At 58.4% G+C, this 14,864-nt stretch overlaps 1 protein-coding gene across 1 annotated transcript; it reads right to left on the reverse strand.

Annotated features, from left to right (window-relative positions):
* Nucleotides 1–14,085, reverse strand: TMEM9 (transmembrane protein 9). The gene is made up of 6 exons (XM_040985429.1): nucleotides 14,032–14,085; nucleotides 13,497–13,598; nucleotides 12,672–12,763; nucleotides 8,637–8,745; nucleotides 6,743–6,874; nucleotides 1–908 (listed from the first exon to the last, which is right to left on the reverse strand). The coding sequence occupies exons 2-6, from the start codon at nucleotides 13,560–13,562 to the stop codon at nucleotides 756–758; spliced, it is 552 nt and encodes a 183-aa protein (XP_040841363.1). The 5' UTR covers nucleotides 13,563–13,598; nucleotides 14,032–14,085; the 3' UTR covers nucleotides 1–755.
* Nucleotides 14,086–14,864: the final 779 nt, after the last annotated feature.

Below are 14,864 nucleotides of genomic sequence, written 5' to 3' on the forward strand. Positions count from 1 at the left end.
TTCCCATGGGGAGAAAGAGAACTCAAACAATTTAATGATGGCTTTGATTGACAGACAACAGAAGGACAGACCTTTCTCTCCATGCAGTGGTCCAATCAAACTCGGGGACTAATGGTGTCACCGAGGACGGGAGCCTCCTGTGTCCTGTCTCTCTCCCCAGTGTGGCTTGGCAACTGTAGACACTGGGGACAGGTGGGGCAGGTGGCAGGGTGAGCAGGAATGCATGGGCATTGCCACATCCCTTGCAAGGGGAGGAGCCCCAAGCTCCCAGGAGTCTCCAGAGGGGTCTGGGCTGTTCTTGAGGGCTGGTACAGGACACAGCAGGAGGGGGACCTTGCTGAATGCTGGGCTGTGCTTCCTTCAACCCGGAGTGTTGGATGCCCCAGCGCCTTCTTCTGAGGACGCACATCCCCAGGACTTGGAGGTGGAAGGGTGGAGAGGGTGCAGCCAGGAGAGATGCCATTCAGTCCTAAGACCAACTCCAAGATGGCACAGCTTTCCCGCTGCTGGCCTCACCACCTCACCCCCATAGACCTGGGGAGACTAGAGATCTGAAACTGTCCCTGTACCATCGTGTTCCCTGGTTAAAACAGCAGAGTCCTGCATTTTTAGAGGAAGAAGTAGGACAAGTACCACAGGCTGCCAGAGGGAGGCTTCGGGAAAGAATGGCCCTGTGTCGACACAGGGATGCATGTGGTCCCCGACTCCGTCCAGTGGGCAGCACAGCCTTGGGTCTTGGAGTCCCCGGCGCCCTTTTAGCTGAGCATCTTGTGCCGATCGAAGACCGTCTTGCGCTGTTCCTGCACCTGCAGCTTCCACCGCTGCTGGGCCCCTTCCACGCGCTCCAGCACCGTGTTGGCCCGGGGGCCCCCGAGGGATGCAGCGACTGCAGCCATAGAGCGGGCGTCCTGCAGCAGGAAGGAAAGAAAGGGGCAGTTCTGGTACGGCTGGCTCTAGGTGCAGGAGGACTCGGAGCTTCCAGCAGGCTGGGGACACCCTAGAGGACCTGGCCTTGTCACCTGCAGGACCTGCCAGAGCAGCCTGCAGGGTCCCTGTTCCTGCAACATGGTTGCAGGCCCATTTCTGCCTCCCGAGAGGACTAAAGAGTGGAGGCTTTTCAGCAGGGGACTTTGGGCTAAGGCCACAAGCCAACACACTGTGATGCCGCCCGCCCACCACTGCCCAGGGGAAAGGCAGGATGCCCCAGGATGGGCTCCAGCCACCTGACCCAAATGGGAGGGGCCTGCTCAGGGAGGGAAACTTGGAGCTGGACCTCTGCACTGGCATTTTAGGACCTGTTCTGCCTCCTGCTTGGCACGCCCCCCCCCCCAGACCTGCCTCTTGTCAGGAGCATCCTCCCCTAATTAGCACCTCCGTGCCTTTGTGCATTTCCTGAGAGACCCCAAGCTGATCTTTGGGGTGGGAGGGATGAATGCCGAGGGCCAGGCCCACCCCCCATGGGGATTTCCTCCCTGGCTCTCTCTGCCTCTCATCTCCTGCCACTCGTCTCTTAAGGGATTAGCGATCCCCTCTAAGCCCAGAGCCGCCCAGTAAATGCAACTTAGCTTCGAACGCCCCTGAGCTGGCGCGGCTTCTGTCGCCTCACACCTGCCAGGCTGCGCAGGCAGGAGGGGTGCGGGCGAGAGGGGAGGGTAAGCAAGACAAGGAAGGGGCTGGCCCTGCAAAGGAGGCCAGGCGAGGCGTCAGGGAAAGTCTCCTGTGACTGCTCATCTCCAGGGTAAAGGAGGTAGGGAAGCCGGGGTCCCCTGGGGAAGGCTTCTTCTGTCCTTACGGGACCAGACCCTACCCGAGAGGCAGGTGCAGGCAGTGTTGGGCAGGGGGCGCACTGAGCTCGGAGGAAGGCTGGCTCCTGGAGGTCTCCTGGGTTCCAAGCTGTGCCCCAAGAAGTACCTGTTCCCTGTAGCCTCAGACACCCCTGGGGTCCATCTGTGATACTACCACAGGCAGCACAGCAGGGGCTGGAAGGACAGGGCAAGACCTTGGCTATGTGGCCCTGGACAAGTCACTCCATTCGCCCCAAAACTTCAATTTAATAAATCTACCCAGTATGCACACACACACTTCCATTTTGCTAAAATCCCCAATTTCATTTCATGACTCAAAGGCTTGTGACCCACAAGACACTGGTTCCTAGTGAGCAAAGGGGTAGAGTGAAGCTAAATAGCAGGCAGACCTTTAGATGGTCACGGAAATACATACACCGGCAGACACAAGGACTTCCAACTTTCCTGCCGCAGGACAGACGCTGTCTTTTGCTTCCATTTCTCACACACATCCTGCAGCCCCTGGTATACCAGATACCAGGCAGCAGCAGGAGAGAAGAGATGTTTGGTTGGCTCCTCCCCTGGCAGTTTAGCACAATGTTTAAAACCAAACCATCCTGGCTTTGAATCTTGGCTCTGACCCTAGCTGGGTGGGTGACTTTGGGCCAGTTACGGGACTCTCAGGACCTATTCTTCCATCCTGAGGCAGAGATTGAAACAGCATCTCCTTAATCATACAGTAGTGCTAATTATCCACTCTCCACCCCCCACAAACCCTAGGCGGTTCTACAAGGTGGGGGTCAGGACAGAAGTGCTGTCTGTGGCGGACAGTCCCATCTCAGGGTTCAGCTGGGCCACGTGGGCATGTGCAGCACTGTGGACTGGCCTCAGCCAAGCTGATCTTCCTTACTCAGCCATCCCGATTCGGAGGGCCATCGGGGCCCCTGCCCTGTCCTCCATGAGCCCTCTGCATCCTGGGACAGCCTCTCATGGAGCAGTGCCAGTGAGAGCCGACAGCAGGCATTAAGGAGCAGGCAGAAGGCACAGTGTGGCAGTCTCATCTGTTTCCATCACGTGCAGCCTTAGCCAACAGTCCCTGTGTGGGCAGCTGTATCTGCCAGCTCCGCAGCAGTGTGGCGGCAGGGCAAGGGCCAGGCCTCGCACCCATCTGCTCTACTGGTGTCCTCTGTGCGGGAACCACAGGCCTGCCAAAGTGCGGGCCACAACTGCTCTCCAGGTCAGAGCACAGCCAAGTGCCTGTGGAGGCCCAGGGAAAGCCTCCTTCCCGACGCTGGGAAGACCCTGACACCCAAGTGGCTAAGCCGGAGCTCTGCCCTCTTGCAGCTGGCCTTCGGTCCTTGTCCCCAATCCTGGGGTGGGGAGCGTGGCCAGGCAGGCAAGTAGGGCCTTCATGCAAAGCAGCGATGCGGCTGCTCTGTATCAGCCCAAGGTTAGCTCTGACCCTGGCTGCCTGTCACCTTGCCCAGGGGTCACATCATGCTGCTGCACTTTCCATTTTCCCCAGCTCCCCTGCAAGCCCTACCAGACTGCGAAGGGTGGATGAGCACTTAGAAGGCGCTCACACAGCACTGTGGTGGGGCTGAGCTAAGAGCCATTCCATCTACTCCAGACTCAGGCCAAGCACAAGGCCAGGCCCTTGAGGGGAATCGGGGGTGGAGTCTGGGTGAGGGGCCTGAAGCCCCTTTCTCAATGACTACACACGGTGCTGTCCTTGAGGGATGTTATAGAAATGTCTGCAGAATCCCACACCTGCACTCAGGGAGAAGGAAGGACACTGGTCACCCTCATTGTCCTGGTCCTTTGTACTTCCCAGGGCTGCAGGTCCCTGTGTCCTCTCTCTTCCCCATAGATGCATGAGGGAGGGCCTGCTACCCATCACCTTGCCTCGATTCCCCTGTATGCCCCCACTCAGGGGCGAGGGCCTGAGGACCCCCATCCCAATCTCAGGGGCCCTCACTCGCCACTCTTCAAAGGGGGCCAGCCCCGTACACCTGACACGGCTCTGTTTGCCATTTCTGTCGCAGCAAACAGGCCCGCTTCCTCCTTTCAAAGGGCGTCTGAGCCTGGGGATTAGCCCTAATGCCGCTGGAATCCCAAGAGGCAGCGCCCCCGCAGCCGCGCCCACCAGGGCTCTGCCAGGGCCTTCAAAGCTTGCGCTGGAGGCTTTCATCTCCCGCCACGGACCCCCACCGCCCCCTCCTCTCCTGGGCCCCCAGCCTCAGGGCAGGGGTGCTCTTGGCCTTAGGAAATGGGGCCCAGAGGTGCTCTGACCACCACAGCTCAGCTTGGGTCCCTGACTCAGGGTGGAGGGGGAGGGCAGCGCTGGGAGGCCTTAGGGCCTGCAGGGTCTTTATTTTATTTATTTATTTGAAAGGCAGAGTGAAAGAGAGAAAGAAAGAGAAAAAGAGAACTTCCATCTCAGTCCACCCCTCAGGGTCGGGCCAGGCTGAAGCCAGGAGCCTGGAACTCCTTTCCCAGGTACATCAGCAGGGAGCTGGACAGGAAATGGAGCATGCAGGACTCACTCGCACAGGCACTCTGGTATGGAAGGCTTAGCCCACTGCATCGCGGTGCCAGCACCGAGGTTCTCCCTCCAAGGGTGCCAAGGCTGGGAAACCTCGCCCTGGCTTTCTTGGTCTTAGGAAGAAGACTAAACCCTGCCAGGTCCTGGGGGCCCACTCTTTCTCAGTTGCTGCTTGCTCAGGTGGCCCTGCCCCTCGCACATTGACTGAAGTGGCCCAGTAAACTAGTGAACTATCCCTCCCAGGCATCTTTGGAAGGTGACAGCCTGCCCATCCTCCTGCTTGGCGTTGCCTCTGCCAGGCAGCCTTCCTTCCTGAGGTCACATAGGAAGGACCCTTGTGTTTCAGGTAGCTGAAGTCCAGGGCAGATGCAAGGTCTGGGTTGTGTTCATATGCAAGCCCTGTAGCCATCAGGAGCCCAGATGGAACCCCAGGGATGAATGGTGCACAGGGGTGTCCAGCGTCCTCATCCACCCACTGTTGCCCCACAAAGGCGTGACCCTGGGGTGGGAGGCAGGGGGCCACCATATCCATGCCAGTCTCCAGGGCACTGAGCCTGGAATTGCCAGCACTGCCTGGGACAGCCCACGGCCCTAGCAGCACGTGTGTCCCATTCAGCATGGCTGGACAGCGGCCTTACCCCATCATTCCTGCCTCCCAAGCCAAACCCTCTGACTCTGCTTCAGCCTCCACAAGTAGGATGGCGGGCTCCAACCCCTCCTTCCACCCCTGGGGCCCCTCCCACAGCCAGACTCCAGGTGAGGAGCACCCTTACCCGACAGGCTGCCCGCCCCTGGCTCCACACCCAGGACGCCAGGAGCCACAAGGCCGTGCCCGAGAGCCACACATTCCGGCGAAATGGCAGCAGGGGCTTGTAATCATGGGCTCTCAGGGACGCCCCCACTCAGGGCTGCAATTAGCGCCGCGCCCTAATCGCCGCAGGCTTGGTGGCGACGCCCCTCCCCTATCAGAGCTGCTATTACTCCGCATTAATCACCAGGTAGGCAGGCGAGGCTTCCTCTTGGATGCAGACCACCCAACTGCCAACGCCAGCACCGCCAGTTCCCTGGCTCCTGGGACCAGCCTCACACCCTCCACTCCACCTCCGGCCAAACCCTTGTCAGCAGGAGGCTAGGGCAGCCTGGGCACATACCAAGGCAGGCAGCTGTTGCTTCCCTTCCTCCCCTGCCCTGGCCCCTGCTCATGTCAGCCCAGATGCATTGCAACTGGGCAGTGCGCACACACACACACCCCTTGTCCCCCTCCAGTCAAGGACTTGGGGAACTCTGAACTCTGACTGCCTGGAGCTAGCTCAGCCAAGGCCAGGCTACCTCTATTGACCTCCAACACACAACTGCACAGGCTGTGTTGTCGGCAGGAAGTCTGCCCCTGGAGCCATCACCGGGCTTGCAGGCCCCTCCACTGCTCTTTTATTTCTTCCATGGTAGAGCCACTTCCCCACCACCAGTGCATGAGCTCGCTCCCTGCTGCCCTCACTCCATCCAGGGAGCAGCAAGGGCCTCCGGACACAGCCCAGGAACACAGTGTGTTGTGTCTCCTGAGGAGGAAGTGGTGGGAGTCAGGCCCCTGCTTCAGACCCGCATCCCTGCTGTCATGCATCTGGCCAGCTGTGGTGAGTGTGACTGGGAGGGTTTGGGGCACACGTGGGGCTATGTGGTCACCACTGCCTAGGAGACGCCCTCCTCCCCAGCTCCGCCAACAAAGGTGGCTCCTCTCTGCAATACTGGGCAAAACTGGAGGATGATGGGAGAAGGGTGGGGAGTGGCCATCAGTGTGCTGGGCCTGGCATGAGCGCGACCAGCAGCTCACCTACCTTTGCCCATGCTTCCACGGGGCCTGCAGGGGGTCTGGGGCCAGCGAGTCCCCACCTTCCTCTGAATAAATCTAGAAGCCAGGAGCTCCCCATCTGAGAAAACCAAGAAGCTCCCTGGACATTCCTGCCCTTGCAGCTCCTCCCCAGCTACCCCTGCTTGCCCAGAGGTCCTCACGTAGCCATGGCAACGTCACTCCCATCAACATCTACCCGGCTCCCCCTTTGCTCTTGAGGTCCTGGCTTACCCTGCAAGGCCCCAAGGCCATGCCTACCTTGTCCAAGAGCTTCACAGATATTTATGTGATCTCAGAACCCACCGCTCCCAAGTTCCCCGCCAAGCCACCCTAGTGCCTGCACTAGTGCGTGTATATGTCTAACAGGAGGCACAGCTCCCAGCTCATGCAGGGACACTGGCAAAATACTGGGTCATCACCACTTCAACTCAAGGCCAAGGGGAGTCCCTGCTGAGTCGGGGTCGGGTGGAGGACACTGGAGCACGAGGGTGACCCCTCCCAAGCTTGGGTAACGCTCTCCACGCTTGGCCCTGGGGGCTCACAGAGTGGGGCTTGGGGCATGACTACCTCATTTTCCTCCTCGTTGTGTAGCCGCTCAGTGTACGCGTCCGGTTTCCGGATTAGAGGATCCACCAGCATCAGGAAGGCCATGTAGAGAAGGAGGGCCCCAACCACGGACAGGTAGATGACGATGATGACCTAGGGGCAGTCCCAAGTGCTCTGTGAATACACCTGCTAGGGGCCAGGAACCCAAGGCCCTTCCGCTCTGTGCCACCTGGTGGTGACCCCAAAGCTACCCTGAGGCAGGACTAGGAGGTAACCCTGGCCAAGAGGGCTCCCCAAGAACAGTGAGGCATGTGCTAGGCTTCCTGGGATGGCAGTAGGATGCCGCAGCTAGAGACTGGGGCTCACAAGGGAAGGCAGGAAAGCCATCAGGGACAAGGACTGGAACAGAAGCCAGCAGCTGGTGATAGCGAGAGTAGAGGCCAGTCAGAGGGTGCCCGGGCCAGCAGGTTCAGGGACCACATGCAGACAGAATGGATATGGTGCCAGGCACCCCTGCACAATGGAGCTGAACACATGGGTAAGGGACTCCGCCACTGGCTGAGGCTGCCCAACAGGCAGTGGCAGGCCATTCCCCACCTCCCACAACAACAGCATCCCCATGGGTGTTTATCTTAAAGACAAGACCCATTTGGTGGGTCAGAGTTTGAGGTGTGCAGAGCAGCTGTAAGGTAGGACCCTCTAAGCAAGCAAGCAAGCAAGCAAGCAAGCAAGCAGTACCTGACTCTCTGTAATGGGGTTGGTAACACAGCCCAGTTACCCGGACCACAGGATCACCTCCATGAGCCTGTGGGTACACCCACACTCACTGAGAAAAGGGCCTGCAATCACCCAGCCCAGAAAGTGCAGATGGGGAGAGGCAAAGCCATGACCTAGCCCCATGTTGCTGCCTCCACCTCAGACACTGTGCTGACCTCCACCATGCCTGGCCACTGCCTCCTGCCCGAGCCCTGGGCTGGGGGGAGGGGGAGGAGGGGTGGCAGGGGAAAGGAAGGAGAGGATGGGAACTTGGGACTTTCAAGTTTTGTATCCAGTCCAGTCAACAGCCAAGTTCAACTGGATTGGCTTCCTCCCTGGCTAAGCCAGTAGCATTCAGGATGCTCTACACAGGATGAATGATAAGACCTCAGGCTGTACCCCAGAAAGGAAGAACCCCTTGGGTAAGAACCGGACAGAAGCCTGCTGACTCGGGAGCCTCCTGAGGTCCCCACGCCGCGGAGTCACTTCCCTGTTAACCTGTCTGTGCACTGAACTGAAGCTTTCTAGACTTTGGTCCCAAGAATTGGGACAGTGGGAGCAAGTTCAGAGAGGAGACAGCGGGCTGTGTGGGGCGGGGGGACTGCGGGCAGAGGACAAGTAGCTCCTTGGCACTGTGAGCCCAGAGTGGGCGACAGCTGGGGGACAGGGGCTGCAGCTCCCTGCAGCAGGAAGGGAGAGGACAGCGGTGAGCACAGCTCTCTCCCTGAAAAGAAGGGGCAGAAGGCACAGCTGGACAGGAGAGATAATCCCATAGCTTCCCAAAGCGCAGCTGGAGGGGAAAGAGACCCCCACAACTCCTCAAGGCATAGCTGGAGGAAAGAGGGAGACCACCCCACAGCTCCCCAGGGCACAGCTGGATGGGAGAGAGATAGAGATAGAGAGAGAGACTCCTACAGCTCCTCAAGGCACAGCTGGAGGGGAAAGAGACCCCCACAGTTCCTCAAGGCACAGCTGGAAGGGAGAGGGAGACCCCCAACAGTTCCCTATTGGGGAGGGTGAGAGTCGGGAGCCAGCTCTGACTACAGGAAGTGGGTCCCCACGTCTGTAACAGACCAGCCTAGGAGCTCAGAGGCCTGGCTCAGCCACTTGGAATATTCCAGAAGAAACCTGGCCTGCAGGTGCAGGGGCTGGGGGCTACCTTGATGGTGGTGGTGCTGCGCTCCTCGTACTTGCACTCACACAACAGGCAGTAGGCTTCCACGTCGTGCCCCGGCACCGGCATGGGCTCCACCACATGCAGGCAGTTGCTGCAACACAGACAGCAGGGCCATGAGGAGCGGGGGGGGGGCAGGGTTTGGGGGAGAAGTGTCAGGCAAAACTCCACAGCCCACCATCTCTATCGCCACTGAACTGGCCATTGGCTCCCCACACAGGGGACCCCACCACTAAGCCCCATGCCGCGCATGCCCTGTTCCCAAAGCTCCAACTTGGAGGTGGCATGGGCTGGACTCTCAATCTCCACTCTCAGTGCTCCCGTGAGCTGACCCTCACATTAGCCCTATAAGGTCCAATCTGAAAGTCTCAAAGAGACACCCTCACCTCTCCAGTCCTGCACAGGCTCACCCAGTCCCACACAGGCTCACCAGCTGTCCTCCCCAGGGGCAGAGAGTATACCTCTGCCATCCACCCCGCTGGCTGGTCCCACCCTCAGGGCAGGCATCTCTGCCATGTTTTCACTCTCAGCTCTGCTCCCTGTCCTGCCGCCTCCCATGCCGGTTCCGGGGTCCCCACTGCCCCTCCCTGGAACTGCATACCTGGCCTACCACCACCAGCGCACCTCCACCAAGGAGCCTCACCACAGCAGAACCCTGCTCTCATCAGCATAAGGCTCAAAACCAGACAGTGCATCCCCAACACCCCAGGGTGGGGCTAACGAAGCTCTTCTCCTATCCTGAGGGTCTCCCACCCAGCCTGCTCTCTGGCTGAGCCATACCCACAACCCCTTAGGGGTCCTGGCTTTGAAAGGTGACTTGGGTGTGTGCGAAGTGTCAGTAGATTTCCCACAAGGCCACAATAGGGTGCGGCTGGAAAGGGTTGACCCGGTTTCCAAATCAGGGTCCTGTTCCTCAAGATAACAGCTCTAAGGAGTAAAGGATGGAGTTGCCTCTGGCTCTTCTAGGAACCAACAAGGTCCTTCCTGGCGTCTCCCTTCTCGGCCTCTGGGACCTGTGGGACTCGAGGGGTCAGGGAGGAGCACAAGGGGAGCTTGGCCACATGTGCTCTTCAACCTGCTGTGTCCGCAGGGAGTGGGCTTAACCCCACCGCGCCTTGGCTTCCACACTTACAAGCATGGCCTGACCTTACTAGAGGTGCCTTTTGGGGAGGCAGGGGGTCCCTGTGCAGGAGCCAGAGGGGCCAAGGTTGCTTCTCCCTGCCTCCCAGCCACAACAATCCTGGTTTGGGCTTCACACGTTTCGTGCTTCCTCAACAGTTTCTGTCTGTAGAGGGGTTGGTATTACCGTCCATATTTATGTAGGGGCCAGCACTGTGTGTGGCAGGGAGCTGAACTAACGCCAGTGACACCACCACCACACATGAGTGCTCATGCCCGGCCACTCTACTTCCAGTCCAGCTCCCTGCTAATGCGTCTAAAAATGCAGCTACTGACAGCCCAAGTGACTGGGAGGGAGTTCCAGGCTCCTGACTTCAGCCTGACCCAGACCTGGCCATTGCGGCCATGTGGGTCAGTGATCCAGTGGATCAGAAATCTCTCTGTCTTGCCCTCTTTGTCATACTGTCTTTCAAATAAATAAATCTTTAAAGGAAAAAAAAAAAAAGTCTTCTGGACCTTGCCAAGGTGTGAACTGTCCTAAGAGACACTCAGATGGGAGCTGCAGAGTGAGCAGCTGGTCGTCTTCGGGGTTCCCGCCAGGCCTGGGATGACCAGCAGGGTCACCGAAAGAGCAAGACGGCTGCTGTTTTATCAAGTCGAATCCCAACAGCCTTTCAAGGAAATAGATTTTTAGACTATGTTTTTAGATGAAAGGCAGAGTGAGAAAGGGAGAGATGAAGAGAGAGGTTCCATCCTCTGGTTCACTCCTTAGGCGGACCAGCAACTGAGGCTGGGCCAGACCCTAGGTCTCCACTGTACCCTGGCAGCTTCACAAGGGGCCCAGTGTTTTCTGCCTTCCTCTACAGTGCAGATACATATCTTCAACACTAGATGGCAGAATACCAGCAGCCCAGGGGCCAACTGGACAGACGCAGAGAAGACCAGCAACAGAGGCCACTGAGCCTGAGGCCTGCGACTCTGAGGGTTCTGGCTTCACCCCATGTCACCAAGGGGACACGGCCACTGCTGCCCTGCAGGGGACCACATATGTCACCAGAGTGACAATGTGGCAGTGACCTGAAAACCCAAAGTGGCCCTGAGATGCTAAGAGTCTGGAGGTCGTGGAGCAGGAACCAACCCCAAGGCCCCAGAAAGCCTGAGCTGACCCAGGCCTGGTAAGTCTGACAGACTCCTGGCATCTTGGAGCCTCACCTCCCGGCCTGCAGCCCTCACACACATCACCCTTCGTGGAACTGTCTAGAGGGTCTGGGCATACAAGGCTGTTGGCCAGCAGCCCAGAATTCTGACTTCTAGGGGCATCAGAGGATGTGGAGGCAGTACAGCCAGGCACATCTGGACAGGACTGTAGCCAACCATGCGGGGGTCTTCAGGCCGTGGGTTATATGCTGACAACCCACAGGAGCATGCAATACACCCTATTACAAGAGGATTAAGTCAGCCCCTCTACACCATGCCATCTAAATAACAACCCGGGCCTCACGCCCTGTGGGTCATCAGGACAGGCGGAAGAAAGAGCAGGAAAGTCTGCTGTTTTGGATTTGGGGAAAGCCACTGTTTTCCCAGGCTGCAGGCTAAGCGTGGCGCTGACTCTGCTGCCCCCAGCTCACGCGTTGTTAATCACGCTGTGACTGGGAAGCATTTATATGTCACCAACAAAGCTGTTGTTACAGGTGGTCTCGACTTCCTCTACTTTCCAACTGCAGCCAGACAGGGGTGGGAGCCACAGCTCCCAGACGGCCCAGCTGTGGTGAGGGCCAACAACTCCCACTCGCCTGTGTCCCATGTCCCTAAGCAGACGTGCTGTGTCGATTCACTGTGACCAAGGCATGCTTCAGTGTACAATATTTTCAAGCTATCAAAGGCTTTTGGGGACATCACTTCACTGTACGTTGGGGAGCGTCTGCATTGTGCACGGCTGTGTGTGGAGTGTCTGCATTGTATATGGCTGCGTGTGACTGCACACATACACACTCCATATCTTGCCTCCATTCTAGTTCTCATTTATTTGAAAGATAAGGAAATCAAAGCTTGCTGGCAACAAAGTATTTCACGTGGTTCCCAAGGGGCAAAGCCGAATTTGAAGCCGGATCTGAAGCCTGGAAGGGTGGCTGCGGAGTACATGTGACCAACTGCAACTGCTTGGAGTTGGACATAGCGCTAGCTTCAAAATGCTTCACTGGGTCAAGGGCATCCCGGGCACCTAAGGAGGCTGCCACCACCTTGCCCAGGTTTTCTTCACAAAGCTTGCCCGAGGATCTAGCACATGCCCAGCAAGTGCAGTACAAACCCAGGTCTGCCTTCCCGGCTGAGCTCTTTGACAAGGAGTCTGTGCTCAGATGCCTCAGCCCACGCACTGTGGAAACCACTCACAGCAGTGGGGGATGCCTCCCCTGGCAGCCGGCCCTCCCCACAGCCCTGGTCCTGTCCACTTGAGGCCATCTCTAGCTCCTCGAGTCGTCCCTTGCAGGACCAAGTGCCTAAGCTTGCCTTCACCAAGCTGAACCAAATCATAGCAAAGCGAGGCTCCCGGAAGTGGATAAATCCCTTCAATTGCTTCTGTAGGCCTCAGTCTCTCCACGCATGAAATGGGAATAGAGCCTACCGACCCAATACCCTTCAGAAGGAGACCATCACACCCACCTCTCCCAGCTTCTGTGCTATAGTGCACATCATTAAAGTCTCAAATCCAAAGCCAACAGCGAAACTGATGCCCTGGTCAGGAACCCCTCAGGTGTACATGGTGGGGTTACAGTCACAACCAACCAAGGATAAGTGATTCCACAGCAAGGCTCTTCCCAGCGAGGGGAGAGCAAGTGTCCCCTGCAGGGGTCCGACCACCCTAAGGGACACCCCAGGGCCAGCCCGTCAGCAGCGCCTTACCAGTCCTTCTGAGACACATTCTGGTTGTAAATGTGCCCGCTGATGTTCCTGTACGGGGGACAGATGCACTTGCAGCGGATGTCTTCAGAGCTCTGGAAGGGAAGGCACCTGTGTCGTCACGTGACTGCCCGCGTTCAGCTGGGACTTCCTGGTGGAGAGGGCATGTGGCCACTTCTGTGTGGTCCACAGCAAGCTACCAAAGGCTGCCATTCCCCACGTCCAGGGGCTGAAGATGAGCAGCAAGACAAGCGACACCCTGGCACCTCCATCCACGAGGCTAACCCCATCTCCAAGGTCCTGGGTCACGAACACATGGGGAGCCCAGCAGCAAGAGGCAGCAGCCCAAGGAGTTCTTATCCTAAACAAGATTTCCTAAGAGGGAATGTAAACAAACCCTCTATGTCAATGGCTCAAGATCCTAGGGGCTTTCAGATGGAAATACTCCACAAGTGGACTGCAGGTCATCTGCCCCTCCAGATACCTGAGGACCCCATGGCTTCACGGGGTTCGACACAAGGCTTCACTTCCAGGCCATATGTGCACCACGGTGTGGCTGACCATCCCCAGCGGTGCGGCAAGGACACTCACAACTTTACCCAGGTGCAAGTCACGGCATCAAAAACTGTGGGTAAAGAACTCAATATCCTACCCGCCAGCCACCTCCATGCCGGAAGTCCATCCCTACAGGTCACTTAGAGCAGCACCCATACACTGGGCACGACACCCCAAATCCTCCCTCCACTTGCAGCCTGCAGCCCCTCCAGGCATATCCTCCCTGGAAGCCCTGGGGGCGAGGGCGAGGCAGGAAGGGTTCTGCCCCCTCACCTTGTTGGCTTGAGCTGGGGGCACCAGCAAACAGCCGACCACGGCCACCAAGCACAGGACCTTCATGCTTATCAGGCCGGCCAGATCGGCAGGTCCGGACGCCTGCAAGAGAGACGCGAGGGAGGCGGTCACCGCACGGCCCGGCACGCGCAGCCCCTCAGCCTGCGGGCCGGGCTGGACTGGGCCGGGCAGCGGGGGGCTGGGCCCGGGGGCCGGGCCGCGGGATCCCAGGGCCTCCTGACCACCAGGGCCCAGCGCATGGCTAGCCCTCCCCACTGGCCACCTGACGTGACCAGCAGGAGGGCTTCCTGGGCGCCGCGGCGTCGGGGGCCGGGGCAAGGCCGGGCTGTGACCCTCGCCCCGGCGCACCGCCCTCCGCCATCTCCTCCCCACTCCAGCCCGCCGGCAACTTTAAGTACAGAGTCTGGGAAGCCTGGTCCGACGTCCAGTGCCCACCGCGCCCAGGGTGCCCCCCCATACACCTAGTACCCCCCAAGACCTCCCGCACCCCTCCCCCAACTCGGGGTCCACGAACCTGCAACCCGGCCGCTGCCGCACGGGACCCAGCTGGCTCCGCCCCCGTCGGCGTGCTATTGGTTACTGGAGCAGCCACTCAGCACAACACTCAGCTGTCGCCTGGCAACAAAGCCCGCCTTCGCCTCGGCGCGCTGAGGCTCCCGCGCAAGGGAGAGAAGAGCAGTTCTCAAACTCGAACAGAGAAGAAAAGGGATTGTCTGCCTTGCTAGAGCCGCAGGGTTCGGCCGCGGTGTAGTTAGCACCATTCCTGCAGTGCTGCGCCCTTCCTGGGGTTGGAAAATTCAGCTTGAACCGTCTCGCACACTGTAGGACTGTGCCCTAGCCGTTACAAGAACATTAATACATGAAGGGGCTTGGTTCTGAAAATGGGAATGGAGGAAGGTATTCCTTGATTGTATCTTGACTGCAGAGGACCCACGCCCCCAGTGGAGGAGAAAATCAAGGTTGGCAGTGAGTAGGGAAGTAGGCACCACAGCCCTTGGCCAGGGGTCCCTGGCTGCTCAAGGCCAAAAGTGAGCTTCTCACTAGCTACGCAGGAGCTGAGAATGTCTGCGTTCGGGTCCCGGCCTCTGGGCCAGTGGCCCCACCACTAAGCAGCTGTGCTGCCCTGGAAGGCTCTGGCCTTCCCTACAGCTGGCCTCTGCAGGAAGTTGATGGGATTCCCAGATCCTCCTTGGCAATCCAGGGAGAAGGGAGGTGAAGGATGTGTAGTGTGAAAAAAAAAAAAAACACATTGGATTTGAGATGTCTTGCACCCAAAAATAAATAAAATATAAAATAATCTCATGTTTTGAAGCTGCACAAGGGCCATGGACAAGAGGAAAATAAGCT

The sequence above is a fragment of the Ochotona curzoniae genome, unplaced genomic scaffold, assembly GCF_017591425.1.
Source record: "Ochotona curzoniae isolate NIBS_2020 unplaced genomic scaffold, NIBS_Ocur_1.0 contig_430, whole genome shotgun sequence".
In the NCBI taxonomy this organism is placed as follows: domain Eukaryota; kingdom Metazoa; phylum Chordata; class Mammalia; order Lagomorpha; family Ochotonidae; genus Ochotona; species Ochotona curzoniae.

Coding starts and splice junctions, on each gene's coding strand:
- TMEM9 (XM_040985429.1), bottom strand. CDS start 13,562: ATGAAGGTCCTGTGCTTGGTGGCCGTGGTCGGCTGTTTGCTGGTGCCC. Junction 8,746..12,671: donor AATGTGTCTCAGAAGGACTG/GTAAGGCGCTGC, acceptor TCTGTGTTGCAG/CAACTGCCTGCATGTGGTGG. Junction 6,875..8,636: donor GCAGCACCACCACCATCAAG/GTAGCCCCCAGC, acceptor GACTGCCCCTAG/GTCATCATCGTCATCTACCT.